The 16,962-nt window shown below is 36.6% G+C and overlaps 1 protein-coding gene across 5 annotated transcripts in view; it reads left to right on the forward strand.

Moving 5' to 3' along the window:
• The window catches only part of RNF212B (ring finger protein 212B), a 62,664-nt gene that overhangs the window by 12,155 nt on the left and 33,547 nt on the right, over nt 1-16,962 (forward strand). For 3 of the 5 annotated variants that reach the window (XM_053889270.1, XM_053889274.1, XM_053889272.1), the window contains exons 2-3: nt 13,781-13,945; nt 16,233-16,333. In XM_053889270.1, coding sequence (XP_053745245.1) covers nt 16,234-16,333 — 100 coding nt within the window. In that variant the 5' untranslated portion in view covers nt 13,781-13,945; nt 16,233. Of the gene's footprint in view, nt 1-13,780; nt 13,946-14,175; nt 14,484-16,232; nt 16,334-16,962 lie in introns of those variants that run through there. The other 2 variants (XM_053889271.1, XM_053889273.1) reach the window with 2 other exon arrangements.

Genomic DNA, 16,962 nt, shown 5'->3' on the forward strand with positions numbered 1-16,962 from the left:
TGGATGCCTCAGTCGGTTAAGCGTCCGACTTTGGCCCAGATCGTCATCTCGGGGTTCATGGGTTCGAGCCCCGCATATGACTCTGAACTAACAGCTGGAGCCTAGAGCCTGCTTTGGATTCTGTCTCCCTCTCTCTCTGACCCTTCCCCACTCTCCAAAATAAAAAATAAACATTAAAAAAAAAAAAAGAAAATATAGTCTAAAGTCTTTAGTGGCTTCAATTCATCTCTCCAGCTTTTCCTCATAACATCTTTGTCTCACCATCCCTCTTTATGTCCCATTTCACTCTTTCCTTTAATCACACTGGACTACCCTGTACTTTCCCATATTGATTGATGCTTTCCCATATTGACTGATGCTTTCCCTTTGATTGGAATTACCCCCCTCCTGCTGTGGGATGAAACTTTCACAGTGTTTTAGGCTCATTCATATATCTATTCATCTGGAAACCTGTCTGAATTAACCTGACCTCTCCTTTCTCTGTGTTCCCACAGCACTCCATACTTCCTCAAGGAAGCCTTCCTGAATTATATGCTTTCATACTTCCTGGGGTTTTGTCTTTTATGACTATAGTTAATGTATTTAATGGTTATATATTTATTTGTGAGATTTAAAAAAATACATGTCTTTTTCTCCTATTATACTGTGCCTTGAAAGCAAGAGCATATCTGTTACCATATCCAGTTGGTACATAATATATAAACTCAATTATTTTTTGACTGGGTAAATTAATGTTTTGGAAATGATCAATATTCTGCTTTGTAGTATATATACATTTGGATTCCCTTGTTAGGTCTCAGGCTTTTTAAAGGGACAGATAATATCTCTTATGTCTTTGTACCTTTCCCCTATCCCCATGTAGCTTTCTGCTTGGGATACAGTAGGAGCTTAGATACAACTGCCCCACTAGAACTCCAGTGGAATGCAAACTCCATGAGAACCAGGACTTTATCTTTTTTCCTTGCTATATCCCCAGGGGCTAGAATAGTGCTTGCCCTGTAACATTTGCTCAGGAAATATCTATTGAATGAATAATTCAGTTGCCAGACAGAGCCTTTTCCTGCAAATGGTGGCAACTTTATATAATCACCAATGTTCTCATTTTACCCCTAAATTTCTCTTTTCCCATTGAGTTGTATATCCTGTTTGAGTATGCTAAAGTGAGTCTGGAAGCAAGACAACACCTCCCTGATAATTTCTTTTCATATTCTATCATTTATCAAGTATTTAATAAATACCTACTACTTATATTAGATACTGTAGAAGGGCTGGTAATCCCAAAGTGAATATATATATAGTCCCAGTCTGGTTGGAGAGAGAGAGAAGTGAACAATTATAGCACAGTGAGACAAGGGCCATGATAGAGATATGCACAGGATGCTCTGGGAGTTCCACTCTGTGGGCAGGCCAGAGTAGGAATCTGGAGAAAGTGATTTTTGAGCTAAGTCTGAAAGGATGAATAAAAGTTAATGAGGAAGATATGCCAAGCAAAGGAAACAGTTTGCACAAACTGTTTGAATTAAATTCAGTGTGACTGAAATGCAGGGTGACCAAACATTGAGGGATGCAAAAAGAAATGTAGATCGTGAAGAGCTTGAGTGCCATGCTCTGTAAATGATCTTGAAAATGTTGGGCAATTTTAAGCAGAAGAGTGATTGGATATGGCAGCAGCCATAGGATGGAATGGAGTTGGGAAAATTCAGAGGCAGGGAGCAGTTAGGAGGTAATTAATCAAAACAAGGAATAAAGGGAGACTAAAAGAAAGCAAGAGTGGTAAAAATGGAAAGATGCTGGATTCAAGATATATTTATAAAATGTATACAAAAGGGGTGCCTGGGTGGCTAAGTTGGTTAAGTGTCTGACTTCAGCTCAGGTGGTGATCTTATGGTTTGTGGGTTCAAGCCCTGCGTCGGGCTCTGTGCTGACAGTTAAGAGCCTGGAACTTGCTTAGGGTTCTGTGTCTCCCTCTCTCTCTGCCCCTCCCTAACTCTCTCTCTTTCTCAGAAAATGAATAAACATTAAAAAAAATTTTAAGAATGATATATAAAAAAATGAAATATTAACTAAAAACAAATTGTAGGTATTATGTATAATTTCTTATTTTTGTTTAAAGGTATATAACATATATGTGTGGTGTGTGTTGGTATATGTATTGAAAGAAATTCTGGAAGGATTTATATAAAGGTTGTCAAACATGTTTGTCTTTGGGGAATAGGATCAAGGGCAATAGGTTTTCACTTTCCAATTTATAAACTTGTGTTTTAATTTTTTTTTACGGACAACTAATTTTTTTAATGCAACATATGATTCTGAATAGAAAAACAATTTTTCTCTCTTTCTATAAAGGACATCTATGGGACAATTGGTGAAATTTGAGTAAGGTTTCTAGATTAGATAATAGTACCATATCAATGTTAATTTCTTGATTTTGATAATGGTACTGTGTTTATGGAAGATAATGCCCTTGTTTATGGGAAATATACACTGAAATATTTAGGAGTAATGAGGCATTAATGCCTGCAAATTATTCTCAAGTGGAACAGAAAAAAATAAAAATAGAGAGAATAACAAAGCAAATGTGGTCAATGCTAACATTTGGAGAATCAGAACTAAAGTAAACAGAAATTCTATGAACTTTTCCATAAGTCTGAAATTATAAAAAGTTTAAAAAAGGTATAGAATAGGATATAAAGTATGCTACTATTTGTGTGTGTGTGAAAATGGAATATATACATATTTTTGCAAATATAGAAATCATCTGTGAAAAGATACACAAGAACCAACACTACTAATACCTTTGGAAGTCAGAATTTGGTGGCTGGGAACAAGGGGAAAAGGAAGACTAATTTTCATTGTATATCTTCTGATAACTTTCGAATTTTCACTAAGTAAATAATTTGCCTACGAAAAATAAATATAATTTACAGTAATAAAACATTTTGTAAAATGAAGAACTTCAAACATACTCAAAAGCAGAAAGAAGAGTACAGTGAACTCCCATATCCCAGGATCATTACCCATATTCTACAATTATCAAGATTTTGTCAATTACTTTATCCATACTTTCCTCCTTTATTTCTTTTGTTCTCCTTTGCTGAAATATTTTAAAGAAAATTCCAGATATCATTCCATCCCTACATATCTTATGAAGCAAATCTTAAAAATATGGAAATTTTCTTATATAACCACAAGGTCATTATCATACCTAAAAAATTAACAATAATTTTTTAGTATCAACTAACACCAGTCCATAATCAAATTTCAAGTATCAAAAAAGGCCCACATACTATATATAAACACTGCACTCTAGCTGGTAAATTTATTTCTCAGGGTTCTCACTGTCAGAAAAAAAAGAAGGGAAGAAAGTAAACAAGAAGGGAACAAAGTAAGCCTAGAATGAATTCTGTGGTAATGGATTAGAATTGGAGACATCAGTATGAACTTGTGTTTAACTTCATATACATAGATTAAAAGACAGAAACAGGAGCACCTGGGTGGCTCAGTCCGTTGAGCCTCTGACTTCTGCTCGCCATCATGATCTTGAGTTAGTTAGAGCCCCGCATAGGGCTTGCTGCTATCAGCGCAGAGCTTGCTTCAGATCTTCTATCCCCCTCTCTCTTTGCCCCTCCCCCCGACTCATGCTCTCTCTCTCTCTCAAAAATGAATAAACATTAAAAAAAAGACAGAAACAATGAAAGAAATGTGTGTATACATCAATTAGTATACATACATATATTCCCTAGGCCTGTCCACTGAGAGGGCCTAGAAGCACTGGCATTCCTACAGGAATGGTCACACCTTGTGCTCAGATTTTGGTTTCAAAATGCCATTCTCCAATAAAAGAAACCAAGGAACCCTGGAGAAATGTCTGATTTTAAAGATTTTTTTTAAATTTATGTTTATTTTTGAGAGAGAGAGTGAGTGGGAGAGGGGCAGAGAGAAAGTGAGAGAAAGAGAATCCCAAGCAAGCTCCACACTGCCAACGTAGAACCCAATACGGGGCTCAAACCCACAAACCATAAGAGCATGACCTGAGCAGAGATCAAGAATTGGAGGCTTAACCAGCTGAGCCACCCAGGCACCCCAGAAATGTCTGATTTTAGAGCTGGTACAAGGAAAATACAAAAGTCTGGAGCATCTTGTGATACCAGAAAGGAAAGGAGTTTCAGAGGATTGAAGGAATCAACCTGAAAGAGCTCCCCAATATCCAAATGGAATAATATGAACAATAAATAGTGTAGTATTTGCTATAATCCAAAAAGTGTAAAATAAACATAGATATGTCTATATTAATATAAATAAATGACTGAAAACATAACTGAATGGTGGAGGAGAAATACATTTTCTTTATAGAAGAATTCCAAATAATGTATGTAGATATTCTTCCTTACAGGAGGTGGTACTTAACCACGTCTCCCCGACTTTATGGAATATAGAAAGGGGATAATATTTGAACTTTGAAGGCAGAAGTCTGGTAAACACTACCTTAACTAAGTCAACAAGATTAACATCACCAGTTTGTTGTGGATATCGTTAACTTCCTGATGTGATGAGAAGAGCACTGCATCTATGTGGTATTCTTTTTAAAGTTGTGTCATCACAACATTGTGCAACGATCACCTCTAGTTCCAAATTTTTTTACCATCTCAAACAAACTCTACTCATTAAACAGTAACTCCCCATTCTCTCCTCCCGCTCCATGTCAACCTCTAATCTACTTTCTCTATAAATTTGACTATTCTAGATATGTCATATAAGTGAAATCATACAATATTTGTCCTTTTATGTCTGACTTATTTCACTTAGCACGTTCCCAAGTTTCTTTCATGTTGTGGCATGTATCAGAACTTCATTCCTTTTTATGGCTGAATAATATTCCATTGTATGGATATAGCACATTGTTTATCCATTCATCTGTTGATGGACACTTGTGTTGTTTCCACCTTTTGGCTATTGTGAATAATGCTGCATTAATACTGTGAACACTGATGTACAAGTATCTGGTTGAGTCCCTGTTTTCAATACTTTGGGGCATATACCTAGGAGTGGAATTGTTGCATCATATGGTAGGGTACCTATACGTTTACTTTTTTGAGAAACCACCAGACTGTTTTCCAGCAAAGGCATCTTGTACATTCTCACCAATAATGTACTGGGGTTTCGATTTCTCCATATCCTCCCCAACACTGTTTTCCTCTTGAAAAAAAAAATAGTCATCCTAATAGAAGTGAAATGGTATCTGATTGTGGTTTTGATTTTCATTTCCCTAATGAGTAATGATATTGAGCATCTTTTTATGTGTTTATTGGCTGTCTGTATCTCTCTTTTTATTAATGTCTATTCAAATCATTTGCTCTGTTTTTATTTTTTTTTTAATTTTTTTTAACATTTATTTATTTTTGGGACAGAGAGAGGCAGAGCATGAACGGGGGAGGGGCAGAAAGAGAGGGAGACACAGAATCGGAAACAGAATCGGAGCCATCAGCCCAGAGCCCGACGCGGGGCTCGAACTCACGGACCGCAAGATCGTGACCTGAGCTGAAGTCAAACGCTTAACCGACTGAGCCACCCAGGAGCCCCCATTTGCTCTGTTTTGAACAGAGTTGCCTTTTTGTTGTTGAGTTGTAGAAGTTCTTTATACATTCTGGATATTAAACCTTTATCGATTATATGATTTTCAAATATTTTCTCTCATTCTGTGGATTGCCTTTTTGCTCTCTTGGTAGTGTTCTTTGATACACAAAAGTTTAAATTTTTTTTTAATCTTTTTTTTAATGTTTACTTATTATTGAGAGACAGAGAGAAACAGGGCATGAACGGGGGAGGGTCAGAGAGAGAGGGAGACACAGAATCTGAAGCAGGCTCCAGGCTCCAGGCTCCAAGCTGTCAGCACAGAGCCCCATGCGGGGCTCAAACCGCGAGCCATGAGATCATGACTGGGACTGAAGTCAGACCATTTAACTGACTGAGTCACCCAGGCGCCCCCAAAAGTTTTCAATTTTAATTTTTCAATTTAAGTTTTTAATTTTTAATTTTAATAGAGTCCCACTTATCCATTTCTTTTTTTGTTGCTTGTGCTTTTGTTGTATTTAGAAACCATCGCCAAATCCAAGGCCATGAAGATTTGCCTTTACATTTAGATGTTTGTTCGATTTTTTGTTAATTTTTGTATATATCATAAGGTAAGGGTCCAACTTTATTCTTTTTAAAATATTTTTTTAATGTTTATTTTTGAGAGAAAGAGAGACAGCGTGAGTTGGGGAGGGGCAGAAAGAGAGGGAGACACAGAATCAGAAGCAGGCTCCAGGCTCCGAGCTGTCAGCACAGAGCCTGATGCGGGACTTGAACTCACAAAATGCGAGATCATGACCTAAGCTGAAGTCGGACATTTAACCAAATAAGCCACCCAGGCATCCCATAAGTATTTTAGTCCTTTTGATCCTATCATAAATGGAATTGTTTTCTATGGACAACTAATTTTTTCAAGTTTATTTTCATTTATTTTGATAGCGATGTAGAGAGCAACTGGGGGAGGGGCAGAGAGAGGGAGACAGAATACCAAGCAGACTCTGCACTGTCAGCACAGGGCCTGATGCAGGGCTTGAACTCACTAACCATGAGATCATGACCTGCACCGAAATCAAGAGTCAGATGCTCAACTGACTGAGCTACCCAGGTGCCCTAGGCAACTAATTTTTTTGACAATTTTGTCGAGGACAGATAATCCTTTCTTTTCTTTTTTTTTTGAAAAGATAATCTTTTCAACAAATGGTGCTGGAACAATTGGATGTCTATATGCAGAAAACAAAACCAAAACAACACACTCATACACATGAAAGAATTTTAATCCATAGCTCATACCATATAGAAAAATCAACTCAAGGGGTGCCTGGGTGGTTCTGTCGGTTGAGCACATGATTTTGGCCCAGGTCATGATCTCATGGTTCTTGGTTTCAAGCCTCATGTCTGGCTTTGCGCTGATAGTGCGGAGCATGCTTAGATTTTCTGTCTCTGTCTATGTCTCTGCCCCTCCCCTGCTCGCTTGCTCTCTCTCAAAAATAAATAAACATTAAAAAAATTAACTTGAAGTGAATCATATTCCTGATTACAAATTCAAAAGTATATAGTCCAGATTTCTAGAGTTTCTAGAAGAAAACATGGGAAAATCTTTGTGACCTTGGGTTAGGCAAAGATATCTTAGATATGACACCAAAAAGTGCTCCATAAAAGAACAAATTGGTAAGTTGGACTTTATCAAAAGTAAAACCTTCTGCTCTTCAAAAACCACTATTCAGAGACTGAAAACACAAGTCACAAACTGGGCATATATTTGATAAAAGAGTTTCTTCTGAATATATGAAGAATTCTCAAAACCAGTAATAAAAAAATAAATAACCCAATTAAAAATGGGCAAAAGAATCAGACACTTCACCAAAAATATATACATAGATGGCCAATAAGCACATGAAAAGATGTTCCTCATCATTAGTCATGAGGAAAACACAAATTAAATCACAATAAGGACCTATTACATACCTACTGGAATCTTTAAAATTAAAAAGACTTGGGGCTTGAGCATCTGACTTTCAATTTCGATTTCAATTTCGGCTCAGGTCATTATTCCAGGGTCATGGGATCAACCCTCATATTGGACTCTGTGCTGAGCGTGGAGCCTGCTTGGGATTCTCTCCCCACCCTTCCTCCTCTGCCTCTTTCCCCCGTGCTCTCTCTTGTTCTCCCTCTTAAAAGAAAGAAAGAAAGAAAGAAAGAAAGAAAGAAAGAAAGAAAGAAAGAAAGAAATGGCTGAACATATTAAGCACTGGCAATAACGTGGAGAACTTGAAACTCTCATACATTGCTGGTGGGAATGTAAAACAGTACATCCTCTGTGGATAAGTCTGGCAGTTTCTTCAAAAATTAAACATATACTTACCACACCTACTATATGATCTAGCCATTCAGCTTCTAGCTAATTACCCAAGAGAAAAAGAGCTTAGGTCCAAAGATTTGTGCATGAACATTTATAGCAGCTTTATTTGCTATAATAGCTCTCAACTGGAAACAACTCAAATGTTCATCAACAGATGAATGGATAAACAAACTGGTATATACATACTGCTCTATATAAAATGAAACGTGAAATGAAGTAAAGTGAAATACTAGTCAGCAACAAAAATAAAAGAACTATCAATACATGCAGCAACATGGATGGGTTTCAAAATAGGTAAGCTGAATGTAAGAAACCAGACCGAAAAAGAGTACATATGATTCTATGTAGATAAAACTCTAGACAACGAAAACTGATCTGTGGTGATAGAAAGTACTCTGGTTACCTGAGGAGTGAAGTGTGGGGAGGGTTCAGAGGAATGGTTTACAAAGGAGCATGGAGCTCCTTTTGGGGATGATGGATATCACTTCATTATCTTTATTGTTGTGATGGTTTCAAGGATGTATATGTGACAAAACTTATCAAACTGTGCATTTTAAATATAGACAGTTGATTGTATGCCAATTCTATCTCAATAAGCTTGTTTAAAAAGTTACCAATCTGATGTACAGTTAAAGTCATTTGTTTCAGTCCCCATATCCCCCCAATTTTTAGGAATTGCTTTTAAATTATATTTTTGAATATGTAAACCAATTATATTTTCAAAAGATGAAATCATATAATGAGTTAAATTCAGAAATTCTAATCTCAGAAACACTAGAAGATAAAACAAATTACCAAAAAAGGTTACTTAGAGAAGTAGGGAGGGAACATTATAGAGGTGACGATACGGAATTATTTGTTAACTTAATTTTAATTAAATTCTTTTTGGGGCGCCTGGGTGGCTCAGTCAGTTAAGCAGCCGACTTCGGCTCAGGTCATGATCTCGCGGTCCGTGAGTTCCAGCCCCGCATCGGGCTCTGTGCTGACAGCTCAGAGCCTGGAGCCTGTTTCAATTTTGTCTCCCTCCCTCCGACCCTCCCCCATTCATGCTCTGTCTCTCTCTGTCTCAAAAATAAATAAACGTTAAAAAATTTTTTTAAAAAAATAAATTCTTTTTTAACTTTTTAATTTTTTTAAACATTCTTTTTGAAGTTTATTTATGTTGAGGTGGGGGAGGGGCAGAGGGAGAGAGGGAGAGAGAAAGAATCCCAAACAGGGTCCATGCTGCTAATACAGAGCCCAATGAGGGGTTCAAACCCATGAACCGTGAGATCACGACCTGAGCCAAAATCAGGAGTCAGACACTTAACCAACTGAGACACCCAGGGGTTCCTGAGCAATAGCTACTTAATATCACCTTTAATTAGAATTTAATGAGAATTCAGGGTGCCAAAGTCTGCCTGGGATTCTATCTCTCCCTCTCTCTGCCCCTCCCTTGTTCTCTCTCTCTCAAAATAAATAAATAAATTTTAACAAAAAATACCTTTGCTCAAATTTCTATTAAGTCATTGGCTTTCTTTTTAAAAAAGATCTTTGTATATTAAAGCTATTAGTCCTTTGTGAGTTAAGTAGAAGATATTATTTCCCAATTTGTCACTCAGTTTTTGACTTTATGGTGAGTTTGGCCATGCAAAAGCTCTTCTTTTAGTCAGAATTATCATTCTTTTCTATTATTGTTTCTAGATTTTTGAATTTTTAAAAAATGTTTATTTATTTTTGAGAAACAGAGAGAGACAGAGTGTGAGCAGGAGAGAGGCAGAGAGAGGGAGACACAGAATTCGAAGCAGATTCCAGGCTCTGTGCTGACAGCCCAACACGGGGCTCAAACTCACAAACTATGAGATCATGACCTGAGCCAAAGTCAGATGCTTAACCGACTGAGCCACCCAGGTGCCCTGTTTCTAGATTTTTGAATCATAGGAAGGTTTACCCGCTTCATGGTTATAAGTTTTCATCTGATGTCCTCCTCTTGTACTTGTACATTTCATTTCTATATTTAGATTTCTGAGCCATTTGATATTTAGTCTGATTAATGATGTAAAATAGAGACCTAATTTTATTTTTTTCCAAATGGCTATCCAGTTGTCCCAATTCTATTTATTAAAAAACTCAACTCCCCTCCCAGTTGAACTCCCCACATTTAGCATACCTTTTCCAAAGGTACATGGTTCTATTTCTGGACTTTCTAGTCTACTGAATTGGTCTGGATGTTCATCCATGCACCAATATCATACTTTTTAAATTATAATGCCTTCATAATACATTTTAATATTGGATGCAGCTAGCTATCCACCACACAGGACACTGAAAATTGTCAGGGTTTTCCCGAATATTCTTGTTTGTTTTAGTCATTTTTTTTATGTGAACTCTATGATCAATTTGTTTAATTCCAGAAAACAGCCTGCTGGTGTTCGTTACTGTGATCATGTTACATTTATAAATTAACTTAGAAAGAACTGACATCATTAGGATGTTGACTCTTCCTATCTAAAAACAAGACTTACTTGGGGCGCCTGGGTGACTCAGTCAGTTGGGCGTCTGATTTTGGCTGCATTGGTGGGTTCGGGCCCCGCGTCCGGCTCTGTGCTGACAAGCTCAGAGCCTGGAGCCTGCTTCAGATTCTGTGACTCTCTCTGTGTCCCTCCTCTGCTTGGGGCTCTCTGTCTCTCTCTCAAAATAAATAAATAATAATTAAAAATAAAGAAATAAAAATAAAAAATAAAAACAAGACTTACTTTTCCATTTATGTTTTTTGCCTCTTTCAGTAATGTTTTAAAGTTTTCTTCATATACATTTGCATATTTCTGTTGAGTTATTGCCTAACCATTTTACCTGCTTTGCTGCAGGTAAAGACTCTATTTTAAATAGAGTCTTCTTTCCTATTATGTCTTCTGATTATTATTTGAATATGGAAAGGTTACTGTATTTATTTTTATTAATTTTATAACATTATTCTTTACTAAATTTTCTTTTTATTTACATTTTCCTATTGATTCTTTTTGATCTTTCAGATATACATCATATAATCAGCTAAAAAGATATTTTTATCTTATCTTAAGTGACAGTGGCATTCTTGTCTTATTCCTAACTAGCAAGAAAGAATGTCTTAAGTGTTTCCTCATTTCAAAACATGCTAGCTTTTGTGCACATGTGCATATACACACACACACTTTCTAATCATGTTAAGGAAATATCCACTGATCTCTACTTCAATGAGATTTTAAATCAGAAATGGATGTGAATTATGACAAATGCTTTACTAGCAACTGTGGAGATCATCATGGTATTTCTTCTTAGAAATATCACTATAATAAATAACATTAATGGATTTTGTAATTTTGAACCATCATTTCATTCCTGTAATGAACATCACTTGGTTGTAATGTATACTTTTTACAATGTGTTGTTGGATTCTATTTGCTAATATCTAATTTAAATTGTGGGGTGCCCAGCTCTTGATTTCGGCTCCGGTCAGATCTCATTGTTCATGGGATCGAGTTCAGCATTGAACCCCATGTCGAGCTCCATGCTGACAGCATGGAGCCCGACTGGGATTCTCTCTCCCCCTCTTTCTGCCCCTTCCCCAGTGGTACATGTGCACTCTCTCTTCCTCTCTCTCTCTCAAAATAAGTAAACTTAAAAAGAATATTTTTGCATCAATAGTCTCAAGTGAGACTGTTCTGTTGTTTTATTCATGTATACAATCTTTATCATTTTTTGCTATCAATGTTAATTTAAGTTTGTTTCATTAAAATTTTTAAAAGTCTCCTTTTTCTATGATCCAGAATATTTAAATAGAATTAAGACTATATTTAGAAAAAACATTTATGTGATGGTTTGAGTTGTGAGCTGAACTAACTTATTTTATGGAACATCATTTTTACTTGAAAGAACAACTAACAAACTATGGTTATTCCAGCTTGGGTATTTGGTAGAAATTTTCTCAAAAATAAACCAAATGAACTTCTCACTTCAAGGAAAACGGTGATAGTATTTGTTGACAATGATAAAATTCAAGCTTTTAGACAAATACTAGAATTTTGGAAAACTTGTATCTGCAACTGTAAGCCTGAGAGCATCCCAGTATTCAAAGACTTTTCTGACGAAATAAGTAGTGATATATTACAAAGTGATTTTGGGGGCACTTGGGTGGCTCAGTCGGGTAAGCTTTCGACTTCGGCTTAGGTCATGATCTCATGGTTCTTGGGTTTGAGCCCCACATCGAGCTCTGTGCTGACAGCTCAGAGCCAGGAGTCTGCTTCAGACTCTGTGTCTCCCTTGCTCTCTGCTCCTCCCCCACTCATGTTCTGTCTCTCTCAAAAAAATGAATAAACGCTAAAAAAAATTTAAGTTATTTTTAAGTATTATATAATAAAATGTGTCAATACTTAATATTGTATGTCAATCTGCATAACTCAGTGAACCAGTATTTTCCAAATGACCAGTTTGGTCCAAATGTAGGATGTTACATGTTCATTGCATGGTGTTAGACCCCACATTGCAACTAGCTTTTAACAAGCTCCCACTTCTTGCATTTTGGTGGAATAGGAAAGAAAAATATTCACAATTATCTGAATAGGCTATTAAAATGCTACTGCCTTTTCCAACTACATATTTGGGTGAGTTTCAGATCTTCTTCACACACTTCAACCAAAACAGCATATACTGCAACAGCGTGAATGTAGAAGCTAAGTTCTTGTGCCAGTTCTGCTTTGTGTAAAGTCGGATAGTAAGAGATTATAAAACTAAAACACCACCACTCTTCTCACTAAATTGTTTTTATTTTGGAAGATATATTAATTTTTCATAAGTTATATTAATATTTAATTGACTTATTGTTTTCAAATGAACTAATAAATAAATATTTTTTAAATTTCTTGGTTTTAAATGCTAATACTGTAAATATTGATAGACACAATCCACATAAATAAAAGTTTTTTGGCAAGAGGGCCTTCAATATTTTTTTAATGTTTATTTCTGAAGGAGAGGGAGAGAGCGTGTGAGCAGCAGAGGGGCAGAGAGAGGGGAACAGAGGATTTGAAGCAGGCTCTGTGCCGACAGCAGACAACCCGATGGGGGGCTCAAACTCATGAATCATAAGATCATGACCTGAGCCCAAGCTGGACGCTTAACCGACTGAGCCACCCAGGCATTCCAATAATTTTCAAAATGTAAAGGAGTTCTGAGGCCAAAAAGTTTGAGAACCACTAGTGGATTCCTCAGGAAAAGCTCACGTTCATTTTTTGTCAGCAGCCTTTATACCTGAACACAACGTAAGGAGAAAAATGTAAGGAGAAAGTTCTTGGGTCATATTTTCTTTTTGAAAATCTTGAAAATGCTATTTCACTGTTTGTAGCATAAAATGCTACTGTAGAGAAGTCTGATGACAGTCTATTTTTCTTTCCCTTATAAGTGACTTGTACTTTTTTGTCTGGATGTTCAAAAGGGTTTTTCCTTACTTTTAAGACCAATCGTTTTATTAGAAAATGTTTTGGTTTTGACTGTTCTGGGTCAGTTTTCTCCTATACACAGTATGTATGTAGAATTAAGTCTTATTTTATTTCAGGAAAACTTGTTCCAAGTTTTGTTTTAAACATTTGTTCTGATACATTGCTCTCTGGTTTTCTTTGGGGGAATAAATGTGCGTGTGTGTGTAAAATCTCTTTTGCTTGTTTTCTATATCCATCACTTTCTCTTAAAACCTTGTATTTTTTAAAAGAAAAACTATTCTCCTTTCAGCCCTTACTTGTGCTTTTTTCCTCATTTTTTTTATTTCAGAAAAAAAGTTATAATTTTTTTTCCTGATATGTTAGTTCTTATTTAGAAATGTTTTTAATGTTTATTTTTCAGAGAGAGAAAGAGAGAGGCAGAGTGTGACTGGGAGTGGGTCAGAAAGAAGAGGGAGACACAGAATCCGAAGCAGGTTCCAGGCTCTGAGCTGTCAGCACAGGGCACTGCGCGGGGCTCGAACTCATGAACCATAGCCAACCCGAGTGAGCCGCCCAGGCGCCCATTGTTAGTTCTTATTTAATGTCTGTTCTCTATCCATATCACTTTGTAACTTTTCTATTTCGGATTTATACTATTCTTTCAAACACCCATTATTTTCTTTCATTAAAAAATACTGGTAGAAGCTTTCATCTGCTTTGTGACCAAATTTTTTCTAGTGTGTTATTATCTATAGGAACATTATTAGGTTTATTCTTACCCCGTTTCCACAGTAACCTGAATGGGATTAGGCCATATTCTTCTTGTTCCCATTCTCAAACGAAGAAAAATTTCCTCGGCTACTAAGAAGAGGCAAGCGCTCTTGCCTCTTGCCGGCTACCAAGAGCCCAATTTTTGCGCCCAGTACGCAGTCGGGACCTCTGCCCAAGCCTCGCGCCCGCACCAGGCCACGCCCACTCACTTAGCACACCGCCCGGGGCCCCGCCCAGGGCTCTCGCACGCCGCCGCGGGCCACGCCCAGCCTCTTGCCTCTCGCAGGTGCCAGGCTTGCTGTGTATTTTCCCGCCCTTTTCCAGCTCTTCGTGAGGAGAACTGGATGATTTAGGTGAGATACCAGGGCTTATAAGATCATGGCGGCCAAGCGGGTAGGGAATGTAGTTAGAAAAGAACTACTGGTCTTGAGACTGCTAAATCCCCCTACCCCCTTGAAAACCGGCAAGCGTTGTCCTCACAAACGCTTAACTGCCCTTCTTTTAAGGGCCAACCTATTTGATTAACATTGTTGTTGCTGCCCTTGTACAAAGCCGGATATATATAGTGGGGCCTTTTCAGCAATACTTCAGACTCCCCTCCTGATAGAAGTTAGTGTATTATGAGCAATAAATGGAAACCTAAAATGCATGGCTCTGTATAATGCCCTTGCACTGAACCGATTATTCAGCAAGATTTTATCGTGAATCTTGTTAAAAATGTTAAAGGGTGGTGCAAACGAGCCATCATTCTTGTAGCAAACCTTTCCATAAACTACTTAAAAACTTTTTTAAAGAAAATACTTAGGTGGGGAAAAAAAGTTACCTTCTGTTTTATTTTCCTAATGTAATTTTAAAGGAAATCAAACATGTTATATTCTTAAATAACATATTCTTGGAATTAAACATGTGAATTCATTATACGTATGAACTAATTGCAGCTCAGTGTGTATCAGCTCAATTATGTATTTTTAATATGTCAATTTCTTCATTTAAAATCTTACAAAGTCACATTAATGTAATTATGTATTTCACCAATTATATGGAATTAGTATTGGCAGAAAATATAGGATGTATGGGTGCCATGTCTAACACCAAGGTGTACTTGATGTGGTAGCAAGAACTTGACACAGGGAGTAAGAAGACTCAGGTTCTAATCCTAGAGTTGACATTAACTAAAGATGGAACTTTGGACAAGTCATTAAATTTCAGTGAACATCAGGTATATCTTTTGAAAAATGATGGTATTGGATAAAATGTGAAATGATTTTTGAAGTCCCTCCCAGATCTATGATTCTGAGTGTCTGTAGAGTAGAAGGGAAAGTGTATAAGCTGAGACAACATTATCATTCAGAAACCATGTTTCCCTTATATAAAATATGTCCCAAGTGGCTCATATGAGATCTTCTATTATTTGGTCCAGTACTTCCTCCTTGTTCCATCTTACTGTGTCACAGGGAGTTATTAGGAAAGAAATATATTTTTTTAAAATTTATTTTGAGGGAGAGAGAGAGAGAGTACAAGCAGGGGGTAGGGAGGCAGAAAGAGATAGAATCCCAGGCAGGTTCCTCACCATCAGCACAGAGCCTGATGTGGGGCTGAAACTCACAAACTGTAAGATCATGACCTTAGCCAAGATCAAGAGTCGGATGCTTAACTGACTGTGCCACAAGAGGTGCCCTGACAGACAGTTCTTTTTTTTTTTTTTAAGATTTTTTTTCTGATTACAAATTGGTACATGAATTAATCTAGGAAATTTGGGGGGGGAAAGTGTAAAGGTAACACACACACAAATACCCATGATCTCACCATTCAAAAAAAAAAAATCTCATTGTCCCATTACTTTTCTAAATATATAGGTATATACTTTTTCTAAATATATATATATTTTCTTTTTTAAAACTGTATAGCAGAGTTTGTAGTCTGCTTTTTTCACTTCAGTGATATATGTACTTCCTTACAACCAACAGGAATACCCACAATAATAGTGCCTACATCTCCAAAAGATAACAGAAGCTAAGCAAACATTGTTACATAGATTTTGGAACAGCTATAATTATATAATGCTCCAGGTTATTTTTAATCTTTCTCTTTATCTGTTCCAGAATGGATTGGTTTCACTGTAACTGGTGCTGTCGAAAAGATGGAGACAATTTCTTTGTCACCAGCTGTGGTCATATTTTTTGTAAAAAGTGTGTGACTCTGGGTGAGTGACTTAACTGTTTTCAAATTCAGGCAAAAAATATTTTTAACCTAGTAATAATTATTAGCCATTTCTCTGTGTGACTTGGGATAAAAATCACATATTGGGCCAAAGGTTGTATAGATACAGTAGGAAACTCTTGATTATGGAAATTTTAGGCACCCATTGATAAAGAATGATTTAGCAAATGGAATATCTATTACTTGAACACCAAAAGGTACTTGCCAGTGTTTTGACAAGTGGCAGGGAAAGCCAAGGTTATCAGACTAATTAGAGAAAAGAGAAAAAAAAAATAACAGTAATGAATAGGAATTGGGGAAAGTTTGGTTGATAACAAGAGTAATTCTAATGGGAAATGGTCTAGCCTGTGAAATCAATTTGATTAGAAATGATGATGATGATGAAGATGATAATAGTGGTGACAGTGATACATTTGCAGTTTAAAAAGTATTTTCCACATGTACAAATTTTATATATCCTCACCACAATTCCAAGAGGTAATTATTAGTAGATCCATTTTACAAATAAGGAACTGGTTCAGACAGGATAAGTGATTTGACCAAGTTCCTGCAGTGATTAAGTCTAGAAATTAGACCTGAATTTGAGGGTTTTTTTTTTTTAATGCCAAAGTG

This window comes from Panthera pardus, unplaced genomic scaffold (assembly GCF_024362965.1).
Source record: "Panthera pardus isolate Hobbes unplaced genomic scaffold, ASM2436296v1 HiC_scaffold_24, whole genome shotgun sequence".
NCBI classification, from domain to species: Eukaryota; Metazoa; Chordata; class Mammalia; order Carnivora; family Felidae; genus Panthera; species Panthera pardus.